The sequence below is a fragment of the Acanthochromis polyacanthus genome, chromosome 1 (genome assembly GCF_021347895.1).
Source record: "Acanthochromis polyacanthus isolate Apoly-LR-REF ecotype Palm Island chromosome 1, KAUST_Apoly_ChrSc, whole genome shotgun sequence".
In the NCBI taxonomy this organism is placed as follows: domain Eukaryota; kingdom Metazoa; phylum Chordata; class Actinopteri; family Pomacentridae; genus Acanthochromis; species Acanthochromis polyacanthus.
Genome location: NC_067113.1, coordinates 54,364,919 through 54,382,052, shown reverse-complemented (window position 1 = coordinate 54,382,052; position 17,134 = coordinate 54,364,919). Strand labels below are relative to the sequence as shown.

At 37.4% G+C, this 17,134-nt stretch overlaps 2 protein-coding genes across 3 annotated transcripts; both read right to left on the bottom strand.

Moving 5' to 3' along the window:
* Positions 1–8: 8 nt before the first annotated feature.
* On the bottom strand, positions 9–7,295 carry si:ch211-244b2.3 (uncharacterized protein LOC557230 homolog). Its single transcript, XM_022190137.2, has 12 exons — positions 7,166–7,295; positions 7,029–7,068; positions 6,764–6,893; positions 5,036–5,180; positions 4,632–4,752; positions 4,454–4,532; positions 4,153–4,264; positions 1,774–1,879; positions 1,569–1,650; positions 1,166–1,229; positions 766–880; positions 9–651 (listed from the first exon to the last, which is right to left on the bottom strand). Exons 1-12 carry the CDS (start codon positions 7,169–7,171, stop codon positions 590–592), a joined length of 1,062 nt encoding a protein of 353 aa, XP_022045829.1. The 5' UTR covers positions 7,172–7,295; the 3' UTR covers positions 9–589.
* Positions 7,296–7,513: 218 nt separating this feature from the next.
* On the bottom strand, positions 7,514–16,983 carry si:ch211-244b2.4 (uncharacterized protein LOC541512 homolog). Of its 2 annotated transcripts, none has more exons than XM_022190138.2 (10): positions 16,868–16,983; positions 15,370–15,461; positions 15,011–15,212; positions 12,879–13,023; positions 12,017–12,149; positions 11,800–11,920; positions 11,601–11,697; positions 9,650–9,752; positions 9,437–9,551; positions 7,514–8,679 (listed from the first exon to the last, which is right to left on the bottom strand). In XM_022190138.2, exons 1-10 carry the CDS (start codon positions 16,881–16,883, stop codon positions 8,618–8,620), a joined length of 1,086 nt encoding a protein of 361 aa, XP_022045830.2. In that variant the 5' UTR covers positions 16,884–16,983; the 3' UTR covers positions 7,514–8,617. The 2 variants fall into 2 exon arrangements, with proteins under 2 accessions (XP_022045830.2, XP_022045831.2); XM_022190139.2 differs by having other exon boundaries at positions 11,800–11,911.
* Between the last annotated feature and the right edge of the window lie 151 nt (positions 16,984–17,134).

Below are 17,134 nucleotides of genomic sequence, written 5' to 3'. Positions count from 1 at the left end.
TCTCAAAGGGTGGTCATTTGTTTCATGGCCTTTAAACGCTGCTTTAGATTCTGGAGTGTGTGTTTGCAGAAAATGATAAAAGATTTCTGATTACAAGGAAGTATTGATGAGCCTTTTTAGATTCACATGGAGCATTTAATAGGTAGCATTACCCAAAACATCAAAGTCGGTGCAGGATAAAAGAGGCATCTTATTGAACGGTAAACAGTAAAAACATTTAAAAAGTGCACGGCAGATTTTTGGATTTCTATGCAACATTGGTAAACATACATTTTGTTTTAAGTTAAAAAATGAGTTTTTTTTTTTTTAAATTTACATTCTTAAAAGAAAATAAATTTGATCTAGTAGCAGCCAACCTATAACCAAACCCCAGCACTAAATCTAGCCATTTTAGAGAGAAAGTGAGATACTGCCTCATCAAAGATCTTTTTTTAAATTAAGGAAAATGGAGCATTGTAGATAAGCTGTGCTCATATAAAGAATATTTCCTGACAATGTTGTAACCCAACATTAGAGGTAACCTGAGGCGGGCAGTGGCATGCAACAACTCATATGATCAAGTTCATCCAGATCTCCAAATCTGCTTCAGTCACTGGTTGAATCGTCTCACAGATCTGGTGGTGGCAGTCGACAGGTTCGTCTGAGTCATGGCTGCAAACGACACAATCAGTCTGGAGTGAACATCCCATTGCAGCTGTGCAAATATCAATGAGAAGTGCAACACAGTGCGGAATACAGACTTGGAGGAAACTTCATGTAGCTCACCTGAGAAGTCCAGCTTGTAGCTGAAGTAATTGGTGGTAAATATCACAGTGCCTGAAGGGTTCTGTTGGTACTGGAGCTCGATGTCCTGACTGGAAATGCTGCACCCACTGGGTCCCTGCACAGAACAACAACATTCGCACACTTAAATAAAATGCTGGTAAATTCTGAGTAGCTCATAAAAAACAGCGTTTTCTTCATTTTCTTTTTAACAGTGCTAGGGATATTTCAGTTGGTCAATTATTCCAGCATTTATGTTAATAGCTAAAGTTTTTTTTTTAAGGGCCTTCATGGTCCTGACTTGTAGATTGTTGACTTTTAGTCTTCTTGCCATCTTATTTACTGATGTACAGATTTTTTTACAGCACTATTTGCCCAACAACAAAAGAAAGTTAAGTCTTACTTTGGAAAAATCCCTCCACATTCCACCGATATCTTGGAACTGCCATCGTGGTGACGTGCTCGAACTAAAGAACAGATGTTTTAAAGATGAAAACATCGATAGCAAATATATTTATATGAATTTAAACACAAATTCTGCAGATTTGCTGTGCATGAGACAGAGATAAAATATTAGATGGAACACTAGTTATAGGTTAGATTAGCAGCAACAAATCAATGTGTGAGAGTCAAGTGTAGCCTTTAAAAAAAATCCTCATGTTCCATCTAATTTAATTGATTGTGTTTCTACTAAATTTGCTCATTCATGGCTTTAAATTGAAGGTGATTAAATGTTCTTGTCATCTTGTGCAATTATCAGACAAGTTAAGGGATATCAGGCAACCAAACCAAATGTTTCTCCTGACCTGCTGCTCTGTTGGATCCCGTAGTTAACAGTCCTCCTCACTGTCCTTGAAGTCCCAAAAATGTTGTTGACTTGACACATTTCTATGATAAACCATCGTAGACAATGTTTCAGTGGGATTTTAAATAGCTGGCCTCAGCAAAAGAATTAACTGTTTGGTTTAACATAGAGCAGCTGGGCAGTTGTAAATTATGTGTGTGCCTTACTTGAAAAATCCAGCGTGTATGAAAAGCTGTTGACCTTGAAGTGGAGCTGACCCTGAGGGTTCACCTGGTACTGTCTCTCAATAGCAGCGCTGTCAAACGAACAGATCTACACGCAAACAAGCAAGAACAACTAAATCAGCTAGCAGAGGAATGTATGTTTCCTCTTAATTTGAGTTGCAAATGTATTGAAACAAGCCACCATCATGGAAGTTAAGGTGAAAGCTTCTGCTATTGGAACTAAGAAAATGATTTGATGTCCAAATGGCATGAAAAGAAAATTGGAATAGGACCTGAAGCAAAGGTTTGTGCATGATCAGTACTTGGTAACACCTAATTTGCAAGTATCACAGCTTGTAAATGCTTTTTGTAGTCAGATAAGGCGGTGTATTTTAGCCCAATCTCCCTCCAAAAGGCTTTAAGTTCTGTAAGATTGGGTTGTCAACTGTGGATTTTTAAGGTGTTTTCAGCGTCATTGTTCTTTTGAGGAGGCCATCTGTTTTCATCTTCAGCTAATTTACAGACAGTGCCATTTTTGCATTCAGAATGTGCTGGTAGTTAATTTATTCTTCTGTCTACTACTGAAACATTCCTGCATCTCCATCTGCAACACAAGCCGAAAGCATGATGGATTCACCCCAGTGCTGAACAGTTGGAGAGGTGTTCACTTCATGAAATTCTGCACAATTAAGAACTAAATTTGTCATGTTTTCTCTACGTCGTCATACACACGTGGACAAAATTGTTGGTACCCCTCAGTTAAAGAAGGAAAAACCCACAATTCTCACTGAAATCACTTGAAACTCACAAAAGTAACAATAAATAAAAATTTATTGAAAATTAAATAATCAAAATCAGCCATCACTTTTGAATTGTTGATTAACATAATTATTTAAAAAAACAAACTAATGAAATAGGGCTGGACAAAAATGATGGTACCTCTATAAAAGATTGAAAACTATTTGACCAGAGTGACATGATTAACTCAGGTGTGTCATTTAATTGACATCACAGGTGTTTCCAAACTCATAATCAGTCAACTGAGGGGTACCAACAATTTTGTCCACGTGTGTACTTCACAGATATTTATACTTGTACACGTTTATCCCTGTAACTTAAAGAAACCTCTCCATTCTTCACATTTCACAGATGTTTGTTCTGGCAATTTTTGTACCAGAACTTTCGGAGAGGTTTGTGTTGCTGACATGGTGTTGGGTGATAGAATAGCACTTGTACAAAGACTACAGTAGCTCCCACCTCTGGATTTATCATCCAATAGATTAGAAACCCCGTTCAAATAATTATCCAATGACAATTGCACACCAAGTTCAGATTAACTAGATCTGTTCTGGCTGTGAATTAGCTCCAGTTAATGTCCTCCCCTTTTGTCCCCTACATGTTTCCAAAAAGGCATCAGACTTGTTTAGATGTTCATTTGCAATCTTCTGATAGAAGCAATTTCAGATGAGGATGCAGGGAGTGTTTTCTTTTGATAATCCATGAAGGTCATGGTTGTGCAGGTGTCACTGAACAATGATTTAATCAGCATTTCTAGCAACAAAACCAGCTGTTCTCCAAAAAAACTTCTTGGCCTTTCAGGCCATAACTTGAATTCTGTTGTTCCTGTTCAGTGCCATTTCTTGATTACATTAGGAACTGAGGAAACAGCTACAAGCAAAACATTTGATTATCTTTGTAAAGCCTCTCCTGCCTTGGGGCATCAATTATTTCAATGTTGAGAGTGCTGGGCAGCTGCTTAGATGGCTGCTGATTACTGGGACAAGCTTTGAGAAGTCTGAATATTCGCCTTGAAGTTTACTTCACCTGGCCTTTCCCAATGATGATTGTAGACAAGCCACAGCCCTGACAAGCTAATTAAGGTGTGAGATTTTGGTAAAACAGATTAAATGTCTTTCGCATGGTGATACTTTCCTGTTTTCACTCTAAAAATTGCACAAAACAAAGACAATATGCAAAAATGTTACTTAAAATCTTAAATGATGAGGTTTCATCTTTAGTTTTGATTCTTTTTTTTTATAGTTCTTGTCATCTTCTACTCGCTTCACAGTCACAAGCTTTGGCATGGCTCCATAATGTCCATGAGGGAAATGAAAGTTGATGATGGTTTACATTGAATTCAATAGAAAGATAAATCATTGGGGTGTTTTCTATTTGACCACTAGATGCCACTGCTGACTCTTAATTATTTACCAGGTCAAACATACAATGAAAGTTAAAGATCCCTTTAAAGCACACAATAAGCACCTTAACATAGTAATGTTTCCAGCTGAAAAAGAAACTATGAGCATTTACTTTGAGGCACTTTTATTTCTAAATTCTCTGAAAAAAAACCTTCATGAAATTATCGGATGACCTACTTACATGTGCTTGGTATTCTGTCCACACCCCCTCATCTCCCGTGAACTCCCACTTGTAGCCTCCATCAGTGAGCTGGGAGGAGGAAGCTGTGGGCAGGACTGATGTGGAGGAAAGGCTGCAGACACATCAAACATGAACATGAAACGTAAATATGCAGGGGAAAAAAATTTCATCTGAGCGCAGTTCCATAAGGGTTCCTCTGTCAAACTGAGGTTTCACTTTGTTTTCTGGTGTTTCAGAAGACTAAAGGGCATTTGCTTAAAATGCAAACATTTGCCTGAGGGAAGAAAAAGAAAAGTCTTACCTCTCAGTGTTGGAAGTAAGTTTTGGACGTCTGCGTACATTCCTGCACAAGCCTGTGATGTGGTTTCTTTGGGTCATGGCTGCAAAGAAGAAAACTGACTAGATCAGGTTTAGTTTTATAGGGAAATACATCAAATCAACAAGTTCACACACACAATTTATATGTATATGGCACATACTGGAGAAGTCAAGTGAGTATCCTGTAGAGCCCACTGTGAATCTGAAGGTTCCCTGAGGGTTCAGACTGAACTGAAGTTCAATATCTCTGCTGCTGATTGATGAGGACAACATGGCGGAACCCTAAAGAAAGGAAGAGACGGGACATCAAGGAAGTAAAAACACTAAAAAATCAAACAAATGAACTCAAGGGATTGGGAGAAAAACTTTGCAATGTGGTACACTGAAAATAACCTCCCGCTCAGTAAAAGTAAGAAGGAAACTGGACTTGTTAAGCAACTCTAAGAAGGCTAAAATTCCCAAATTCTGGTTCACTTTTACAGGGAAGTAATAGAAAACATTCTAATTCGTTCTTTTTGTGAGTAGCATAAGGAGACTCCATCTGTAATTTCATTGGTTTCCTCACCTGGGCTCCATATTCACACCACAGCTGGTCGTCTCTGAAGTACCAGCCAACGTCCTCAGTCTGGCCCCGAGACAGGAAGCTCAGTCTTTGCACCTGCAGAGCTGCATTAGGAGTCTGTAACTTATCAAAGTCTATGAGCACCTGCCTGTGAAAAAGCATAAAGAAATCAGCTTGACAGACAATTCTTGAATGTGCCCCTTTATTGAAAGATTATTGGGGTAATAACTTTGTTTTGAACCTAGCCATCTAAGTCATTACTCAATGTGTTGTAAATATTCTTTATAGTATCATTATTTCAACATCCTCAGCAACAATAGACAATTTTATTTTCTTAATAAAACCGTTTCAAATGCCGTTCCACCCCGCAAAATATGGAATACAATAGTTAAAAACTATAGCTTTTCCTCTTCATACAGTGTACAACAGAGGTGAGAACACTCCTGTGCAAAATACAAATTGTATCACCTCTTATTAGTCGCATCACTTCTTATCAGTATTTACTCTTAAGAATAATCAGTAACAAATACATTAGAAAGATTATATTGAAAGCACGGGTCCCAAAGATGAAACTCAGTGCAACAGAAGTGAAGACACCTGTGATCACTGACACCAAACTGGTTACACCTGTGATTTTCTGTCTCTGTGATCTATGGGATGTGTCTGTGTGCATGTCTGCATCATGACTCCACATATGAAAGGATTGCCACATGTGTGAAAAATCTGATTGTGAGACTCAAAGATACTGAAAGATTGGTCAGCACCTAAAAACCAGTCAAAAACAGCAGTAATCAGGAGGTGTAGAACAAGTCATAATACCACTAATCAGAGCTGCAGGGGGTATTGCAATAAAGTGACACAGACAGTGCACTGCTTTCACAACCCAACTCAGAAAACAGATGAGAAAGTCTTGGCACATGGAGTAAACAGTGGATATCAGGGTTTCTGTGACAGTTCAGACAGTGTGAACCGCATCATACAATGTCAACCTTTATAGTCAGCATCCACAAAAAAAAAGCATTGGCTTTTGGCTCTAAACTGCAGGGATAAACTGCTATCATTTAGGAGGACATTCTTATGACAGATGAGACCAAGATGAATTTGTTTAGCTCAGATCTGATCCAGCATGTTTAGCGTAAACCTGGTCATGACTACCACAATATATAGTCCTGACAGAGAAGCATAGAGTAGGATGGTGCTGATACAAGGCTGCATGAATGTGAAGTGTTGGGGAGATGACACTGATAGATGCCACCATAAATGGCTGTGGATATGCCAAAATACTAGCTGGCAAGATAACTTTAGTCTGTAGAGGCTTAACAAAATATGAATATTCCAACATGATAACCATCCAGAATGATCTGGCCAAGAACATCGCCTGACTTGAATTTAATAGCACACCTTTTGCCAGTAGAAGAAAAAGGTAGAGAAACACAACCCCTGAGGAAAAAGCAGCTGGAAAAAACAGTCTCCAAAAATTATATATATATATATATATATGTATATATATATATATATATATATATATATGTAGTTAATCTAAGCTGTTAGTTTTTAATTTTCCATAAGAACAAAGACTACTTGTCAAATTGGATGCAGTGCAATTACTGAGAGGTGATACAATTTTGACTCAGGGTCATTTTTCATTCAAATATTTAAAGATTATACATTCACAGCTGTCAGACAAAGACAACTAAACTGTTAGTTCTTTCACACTGCAAACACACTGACCCGTGGCTTGTGTTGATGGTGATTCCTTTGGCTCCAGGTTGGCAGTAGTGAGTCTCGATCACATGATCGTTATCTATTGGCAGCCACTGACGGTCGACTAACAGCTGCCACTCATAATGCTTCCCACTGACTGTAAAATACATAAATATGAGATCTTCTGATGCATTCATATAGTCTTCAGCTTTTTTGGGTAGATTTACACTGTTTTCCTATTCAGTAATGCAGTTACTGTAGCAGCAGCTTCAAACTGGTATCCTGTACAGACCTGGAGTCTCCTGAAAACAGTCCACCTCCTCCAAATCTTCCTACAACCGACAAACACACAACCACAGATTAAGCAAAACATGAAACATTTAAAACACAGTCAATTTTCTGTAGCTCAGAGCGATTTGAGACACTTACCATCATGTGAGGATAATACACTGTAACAGGAACAAAAAAGGCAGATTAACCAAGGATAAAGAGAGATTATCAGCTGACTAAATAATGTATTAAAACACTATCACACCCAAGCTGTTTTTAGTTCACCTTAGCAGTTTCACTTTCAGTTCTGGGCTTACAACTGAAACATGGGCGTGTTCAGAGAAGAGCAGGAAGCCAGAGTACAGACCAACATATGCTCTATAAAGTGTTTAGAGCTTAGACAGGTTGAAACTCAGTGTCTGACTTGAAATCTAATTGAAAAATGAGACTGAAACTTGTGTGTTGTGTTTTGATATAGGCTGATAAAAGATCAACTTTCTGCAAACATGATTTTGTATTTCGATATCAAATCAAGTTTATTAAAGTCCCACATTTTAACAACCTAAGTTGACAAAAGTACTGCAGGTGTCACAATACAGAAAATAAAAATATACAGTGAAGTAAGGTAAAAACGGAATAAAACCCCAAAAAAACAAGACACATATAGAACAGAGCTTGTAAAATCAGATTATAAAACGCTTATAGAATATTAGGATTACAGAGAAACCAAAAGCCATTGAAGGCATTCTTGAGATTCTTAAAAATGGAGAAGGAAGTAGCCTGTTCTAAAGCTGTAGAGGTGCTACTATAAAGGTACAATCCCTTTTACCCACCAGTATGAAAGAAAAACAATTAGATTAACAGGATTTTCCAAACACTGATGTCCGATTGTCTCCACAAAAACAACACAACACACAGTGGATATATTTTTAATTTTCAATATATATATATATTTTATTCCCATGAAACAGTATTAAATACAGCAGGCCATGATTTCCAGCTCTGTGGAGGTGTTGCTGAAACATTGGATAAAAGCAGAATGCATCATTATCAAGCTGAACAAACCCTAAACCAAAATGTAACCATGAAGGCTTACAGTTTGCACATGTGAAGTATGTAAAAAATAAACCAGCCTTCAGTCAGAACTATCCTATTCTCAGTGTGCAGATACGCTGCTGCTTGACTGTAACATCAAACATCATGTCTTATAATTTCGGGAGTGTTTGCCTTGTAGTTCATGTGTTTTCTCACATTTTGCACCAAAAATAATTGCACCTCTCCTCTATGGCAGTGTGAAGAACATCATGTCAGGCAAATAAAGTAAAAACCACAGTGATTCCAGTTACTAGAAGGTACTGAAACAAAACCTTTGCAAAAACCGCCTTAGTACAGTACATCACCTGAGTATAAGATTGCCAGGCAGCATTTAAAGGCTTCAGTGAATTTTACCCTGAATTCCTCCCGAATATAAACACAACAGCACTTTTCCCTTAATGAGCAAATAAAGAATGCTCCAAACGGCCAAAATAATTACATCATAGATTAGAAATACTATTGCATGAAGTGAAGCATTGCGCAGTGCTCTTTAAGTGGGGAAATCCTCTTGAGTGCTCACACCAGCACACGTCTGATCCTCCGTGTACGCTGGGTCTTCAGGTTGGTCTGGATCATTGCTGCAGAAAATAATAAAGCCACATAAACAGCAAGAAAAGATCCATGTTAAATAGTGTTACATCTCACTACTAGATGAGCTCCTTCTTTTGTTGTGTGCTGTATTTTCTCTGTCATGCTTTAATTTACAAGTCCATATATTCCTCATTTTGTAGAGGCAAAAAAAAAAGACAATACACAAACAATTCATTCATTCATATTATTGGTGTTATCTTTGGAGCTGCTCAACATTCAGGATCTTCATTTTCTTTCATGCAAAGGACTGATTCTATTTTCCTATCTGTCCATCTATATGCTAAATATGAAACTAATAACAGCTGCTTGTGTCTTAGCTTAGCTTGTGAGAAGATAAATTAATATTTACTTAGAACTCGAAGTTCTTCATGAAAATGTGTCGACTATTCAATCAATCGTCAACTATTGTAACAATTAATTATTATGACTAATTGGAGAAGTCTATTTTTTATTATATTAGAAATTTTATAACATTTTCTATTGTTTTTGCTACATTGATGGACATTTTTCTGCATTTTTCAAAACATTTTTTCGATCAAACTACAAACTGATTCATTCAGAAAGTAACTGACAGATTACTCAACAATGAAAATAATCATTTGTTTTTGACTTTGACTACTAACTAAAAAAGTACCAACTCACACATTTCTCTCCAGACAACCTTCAACAAATAATTAGGACATTTTTTGACCAATGAATAAAACATTATCAACTTCACTTATCACAGGATTAACAAAACTCAACCTCCAAAGTCCAGCTTGTAGGAGTGTCCCTTCACTTTGAAGATCATGCTGTCTCGAGGGTTTTGCTGGTATTTTCTCTCCATGTCGTCGCTGGTTACCGTGCATTCATTGCCGTGCTGCAGAAACAAAATCATTCAGCTTATCTTTGCACTAAAAGGCAGAAATGAAAGACGTCTGGGACATAAATGTATCATCAGCTCCTCTGTTGACGTACTCTGTCTTTGAACTCGTGCCATCTTCCACTGTCTCCCTCAAACTGCCACACAGGTTTGGAGCCCACAGCCATATTCTGGAGGACTGAAGCTGCTTGAAAAACACTGTAATGACAGCATGACATTTTCATTTAAAGAGAGTTTGATGAGAAGATCAACATGACTCTCACGTCTGTGCAGTAATGCAGCTCGGCCTCAGAGCTGGTAAATGCTCAGACACGAGGAAACAACTCAAGCAGTTCCTCTTTTCAAATAAGACAACATCCACTAACCAGCACTCATGTTATATCTTATTTGCTGTATCGATCCAAAATCCAAAGCATAAAAATGACAAGTATCCTCTTTACCCTGGTTTTAGGGGGGTTGCAACCCAGATTCTCTCTTGGACAAGGATGCAGTTGCCAGGCAACTAGTTAAGGGAACCGATAAATTTTCACATTGAGAATTTGGACACAAATAAAATGGCACATTAGCACATTTTATTAGCCTAGCCGCGCTAGACAACCCACGGCAACGAATTTAATTCTCTGCCAGGGTAGGTCTAGTTACCCTCCATAAGGCTCGAGGCTGGATTCTCCTAAAACTGGCCGGACCAATCACCATGAAGTGTAGAGTCAGAAGGCGGGCGTAACTAAGTGACGACAGAGGCACGACAATTCTGACAGAAACAACCGGCGCACAATAAACAGTTATCTTTCGACTCGGCTTTGGCCACAGCCCTGAAAGATTTGAAGCTAAAATTCAACTTGAAAGATAAACAAAGGACGGCACTGAAGTGTTTCATTGAGAAGAAAGACGTATTTGCACTTATGCCGACGGGATATGGCAAATCCTTAATATACCAGTTGGCTCCGCTGGTTGGGAAGCTAATGGGACTTAGCCACAATCCGCCGGCGCTCTAGGAACTCCATCAGCCTATTCGTTGCGCTGATCGGTTGTATACCTACCCAATTGCTGCAGAGTGATTTGAAAGACAACCTTTTAGCCCGCCTCCCTCCCTGTCGAGCGGCCCCAGACCCTTGTGCCTTCAGAACATGGGTCTAGCACAGCTAGGCTAACATTTTATACTAAATAAGGAAGGATTTTTGAAATTGCACGTCTTCCCAATCTTGTTTCATTCAAAGCTAAACTAAGCTAAGATAATTAGCCGTTATCTTCAGCCGTTGAAGCCGTTAGCTTCATTTCCGTGATTTATTTTAGTAATCGAACAGGACAGTGATATCGATCTTCTAATCTATCTCCAAGCATGAAAAAGAATTAGGGTATTATTCAAAATTTCTAAATATTTCTTTTAACACTCTAAACTCCAGGCAATTTCTGGGCATATTTGTTCGTGTTGCATTCTTACTCTGGGCAAATTTGTCACAGCAATATAATCTAAAGTCCTGTGATCAATGGAAACAGAGCAACCATGACTAGAAGTAGCCAGAACTCAAATATGTGTTTTGCGCAGAACAGCAAAGTCATAATACTTAACATCTTTAAAAACAACAACAACAAAATTTTCTTTGAATATTAAATTTTAAACATTTTAAAAATCTGGAATCAGCATGTACAACACTGTGAAAACACAATCTGCAATTCAGACTAAAAATGTCTCACATTTTGTCACATGATTGTTGGTTGCAGCTGAGTCAATCACAGCTCACTGTTTGTGCAAAGAGTTGCAGATTTTTTTTTTTTTTTTTTTTCCAGAATCTGGTTAAAACAATTTATTTTGAACAATTTTTAAATGTAAAAGTTTTCTAGCACAACGATAGTAAGTCGGTCTGGGACTGTCTGAAAGTTGAAAATCCTGCAGTTCCTCCTGTTTTAGCAATTTCTGGCTGAAAAATTTGCCAATTTCTTAAAAGAGAGTTTTGAGATTCAGAGGGTTAAAATAGAAGATGATGGGAACCCTCATGACAACACTTTGAAATTTCTTCCTAAAAACTGAAGATACGTTCAACTCACCCTGCCGCTGCTTGTTGTTGTTGTTGTTGTTGTTGTTGTTGTCGGTATTCAGGTCGGCGTGTTACTTTCCTCTTCTTTTTGCCCACCTGTCGCATTTCTAACAACAGACAAAAAGGAACAAGGTGTAGAGAAGGCGCCAGAAATGGTGTACTTAGCTGTGAAAAACTGGAGTCGTATGTGATTTATGAGTAGATTTCACCTCTGAATCTAATTTCATAGGTTTGAGCACCAATGCTGAATGTAAAAGAGCTCGTCGGATTACTCTGGAACTTCTTCTCTATGTCAGAGCAGTTCACAGGACCGGGGTTTCCCTTTGAATCCTGGACAAAAATAAAATAAAATGAAAAAACACAAAAGACAAATAAATCAGAATGTAATCAGAATTTTGGTTAATCACAGATGCAGCTTGTATCTACCTTGGCTCCATACTTCATCCACTTCCGCCGTAAGGTGCAGTACCAGAGCCACACAGTGTTACCGTCATCCAAACGTCTCACTTTCAGCCTCTTCCCTTGCACCCTCATTCTTTTAAAATCCACACTCACTGCCCTGCAGACAGGCAAAGAGATACATCATGCACATCATCTAAACCCCACAACCAGCCGGCAGGTTAGAAAGATGTGTTAGCTTTTTTAAAAAATCACCAAAATTACATCCTTTTTTAAAGCCAGAAACTGCATGAACATAAAGAATCATCAGATTTTCAACTTACTTAAGTCAAATGTATCCCTTGTGATATGTGGCTCCATTTAAAAATGTGATCATTCTTTGAAGCAATTTAATTCGCTGTGTCTCAATTAACATTTCACAAAATATTTATTGTTTTTCGAACCAACTTGTGTAAAAAAACGAAAAACTTCTGCGCATCTCAGCACAGTCAAGAAGCCATGAGTGGCTCAGCTGCAACCAGCAGTCATGTGACAAAATTCAGGGACTTTTCAACTGAACTGCAGGCTGTGTTTACACAAAGCAGAGATGTATGTCTGGATGTAAATAAAAATATGAGTAGCATAATATCTACAGTATGTGTGGTTGTTTTTCACTTTTGGCCACACTTGTGGGCACTTGGACATGTGTCATACATGTTAAATCCAGGGTGAAAAATAATCACAGAAATGCACCTTTATAGTGTCGTGAAAAATTAGCTAGGAGCAAAAAACATTCGAAAGGTTAAAAATTCTCAAAAATACTTCAGATGTATTATTTTCTTTGCAACGGTAAATCATTATGAAAACTGTTAACTTACTGCACATTAATTAAACATATTGCTATTCTTACCCGTATGGTGTGTTGTAGATTTTGATGCTCTTGGTGTGGGGCAGCGAGTACTGAGCCTCCAGAACGTGATCATTATCAATATCCGTCCAGCCGCTTCCATCATTTAACTGCCACTGAAAGTATCGACCATCAGTGAGTTTTGGGCCTAATTTTAAAAAAGGAAAGGCCTTTAGATTTTAAGATTTAAATTGAGCAGGCTAACAAAACTCACAGAGATTGGTATCATGTCATCTCAAATCATTGGGTTTTGTTTTTTCTATATATACATGGTGGATCAAATAACTGTAAACAGAGATTACAGAGAATTATCATAAACGTATCACACAGCTAGCAAAGTTAAGTGTCATTCTTACCCTCCTGTCATCCTTCCATGTCAAATTGACCCGTTTTATAGTTTTAAAAATGTGAAAAAAAAATATTTTCACAGTGAAGACTTCCACATTTTCAAAATATTTTTAGGAAATTTTTGAACATTTTTTTTGGTGGAAAAAATATAAAAAAATGTTTAAGAACATTCAGAAAAAAATCAACAAAAAAATCCAGCGAATTTCGCTGTCAAATTTGGGAATTTTTATTTCAAAAAATAAAACTTTTGAGGGAAAATTTTCAGGAATTTTTTTCATGAAGATTTTGCAAATTTTTATAAATTTGGGGAAATTTTTTCTGAATTTTTGGACTTTTTTCAGACAAGGCAACAACATTTTTAGTAAGGACAACATGAGGGTTAACAGAGATAAAACTAGAGTGAATATCGTTAAAAAGTTGTTCCATGTTTTGCTAACCTGTCAAAAGCCAAACCTTTGTCTTAAAACAAAAACAAAATCAATGCTTACAACTACTCTCTTCTCACATTTGTCAGGTTTTACAGCTAATCTGTAGCCACTTCATCAATATGTTATTTCATTTTATAAAGCTGAAGTCTTGAACCTCCAAATATTGCTTCATTAACATAGTAAGAGGTGTTATTTCATGAGGTACAGTAACCTTAAACTATAAAAAAGTGCAACAATCTCACTTGTTGCACCCTAAAACAGAGAACTAATGTAAGATTTGTCACTCCTCTGACACCAAGTAGCGGCAGGCTCTTCCTTCTTTCTCCCTTCCTCTCTCTCTCTAAGTGGGCGTGGTGTGTGACATGAGGACAGGTGCTGCCAATCCGTAATCACCTGACGAGATCACGAGCAGGTGGGAGCGATCAGCTGCAACTACAATCTCCTCCACAAAAGCCAGATGCAGATTCACAGATTACTATCTGATGCAGGACCGTTGAATTCTTTGTTCTGTCGAGCTCCATGGGTGTTTTTCTTGTGCTAACAGCTATTCTTTGTCCCTTAGCTGGATTCCCACCTCCCTGAGTCCAGCCTTGGCCATTAGGATATTAGCTGTTAGTGTTCCTGTTTTGCCATTTGGCATATTATAGTTTCCTAGTTGCCCGAATATTAGTATCGCTTTGTCTTCTCCTGTTCTGTTGTTTTCAGCGTACTGAGAATTCTTTAGGTGTCTGAGTATTTAGTAGTATTTCTTTGTAAGCATTATTTCTAGTTCTGCCGTTTTGGCATTTGGTGATCCTTCAAGCCTTAGTATTGTTCGGTAAACTTTCCTGGCTTGGTAGTATTCAGTCTGGGTTAGTTTTCCTATTTTGTGTATTTCTTGACTAGAAACTTGTGTAATTTGTTCTGCTCCACCAGCCTCATAGGGGTCTCAGTAGCTTCCCATATGGTACTGCTCCTCAGATCCATAGTGATCTGTATGGTTGTTTTTTTTATTTTATTTATTTATTTTTCCTGTGTGTAATAAAATTGTATCACTTCATTTCTACCTGCTGTGTCTCAGTTGCCCTGTGCTTGAGTCTCAGTACTGTAACAAGATTAGCTTATATTGACAAAAATCCCCAAATTTGTCTTCAGCAGATTTTACATTCTCAAAAGAAAAGTTAACACAATCTCTATGATTAGATATTTAAATATATGATCTATGAAATGGAAGAACTTGCAGGAAAAGGAACGGATCAACAGAAAGATGTGCAATGTGTGTATGTAGAGAGCAGACAGGACTAACAGATTATAAATCTTAATGAAATATAACCATGAAATAAACAGCTCCTGATATATCCATTTTCCCCCCCTCCTTACTGCTGGATGTGGACTGATCCGAAGCCCGGCTGCTTGCACCAGAAGACCGTCTTCCTCCATTTTTATTGTGATTAAGTTTACAGCTGGACCCATAGTGACAGTTTCCATTCAGATAATATTTGCAGATGTGCAGGTAAGAGCAGCTGCTTCCATCTCTGCAGCCACCACCGTTGTAATACTTGCAGGGCTCCTTTGCATAAACCTTAAAATGACAATGTATGAGATTTTTCATCACTAGTGGGGTAAAAATAGACCTGTATGGCACCACTTTGGAAGATAAATGATGGTGGAAATGACAAAAATAACTCTGGGTGTAAGTCTTCTTACGGCTTTAAATGTGATTCGAGCCTCAAACAAACCTGACAGCCGGCTTCTAAATCAGAAAAATCCTCACTGTCTGACTCTTCACTGACATCAGATTCACTCTCAGAGTAGTCTTCCTCGTCAGACTCTGGACAAAACGCACACAAATAAACAAATACATATGATATGGCATGTTTACATGTTTAACTAGTTAGTAAAGATGACCAGTGTTTGATATATGAATCAATATATTTAGCCTAGAAGGGTGAGTGTACTTCATAAACATTCACATATTTACCAAAGGCTATATATTCAAAAGAATGTGTCCACAAACTTTTTACTACAACTGAAGAAATATTAATGCAACAGAATCCAGCGATAACACAATGTTGTACTGTATATCCAACTTTTTGGCACCAGTTTAGGCATCAAAACAATGTCCCTTTGCTCAAAGTGACATCCATAAACACACAGTTTTTCCAGTTTGTTCTGGAATTTTTCTGTCCGCATGCATGGAGCTCTGACTTCTACTCTAAAATACCAACTGTGAGCCAGACCTAATCATAATAATGCTCTTGAAGAATAAAAACTCGCAGCCAGAATTTCGTGAGAAAACTTCACACAAGATTTAAGGCTGTTATATACAGTATGTGCATATCTGTGCACAGCGTTCTGAAATCAACAATCACAGCTGTCCACATAATTGTGGCCATGTAATGTATTTGTATTTGTTTATTTGGTGACAAAGGAGTATGAGAACTTGTACCTGACGACATGAATCACCCTGATGCTTCATTAACACAACAAAAGAGCTAAATACTGAATGTGCTGTTGGGATTTTATGTCAGTAAATTAGCAATATTTCCTCATTACTTGTAGTAAACTTGTGAAGACCTACAGGCTGCTATCTGTTGTGTTACTTATTATAATATGTTGCAAATTATTTTCTGTAGTGACTTATATTCAGTAACAACTGTTATACTAACAGTTAACTGTCCATTTTCTATAGAACATTCTGCACAATACATTTAAAAACACAGTTAAAATGGTTTATATTCATGTTTATATGAGGATCTGTTGCCCCCTGCTGGCTGATTAAATCACACGTTGTGTGGTTAAAATCTAGGGGCTAAAACATCGTAAAAGCTAAATAAAATGCATTCTTTCACTCACACCACTTTGAATTAAAATAAAGCTATATTTTACAGTCCGGATTTTAGGTTGTGTGAGCTCTACAAGGTAATGCATATGAAACGAAACCGAAACTTTCGTTTTGCCACTTCAGATAAATCCATTTGTCCTACTCAGATTAAAATTCTGGATCATTTCTGTAGTTTTCTTCTGATTTCGTCAATAGGTTGGTTTGAGTTTAAAATCTAATATAACTCTGTAGGAGAAGTTATCGTGGATCAACTGTACATTACTGCTGACAACTGTCTAAGAAATTACAGCTTTTGCAGTAAACAAAGAATCAATAAATAAAAGACTGCTTGTTATTAACGTGTTACATAAACACTGATACATAAATGAGAATAATATTGAAAAGCTACTTACGACCGACGGACGCCATGGTTCAGCAACACTTTCGTTTTTACCATCCGACTTTTATTATTATAGAAACTAACCACACCCCACATCCACGCATGTTGTTGGCCTTTTATGAAAACAGACTTCCATCTTAGTCTGAAAATAAATAAATAAAAATACAGTGGGATAATGATAATGGTGACATTATGTCATTAAACATGGCTCCGTTCCAATAAAAATACAGCAGCCTTGAAAACAAACAGATAAATAAATAAATTTTAATAATAATAATAT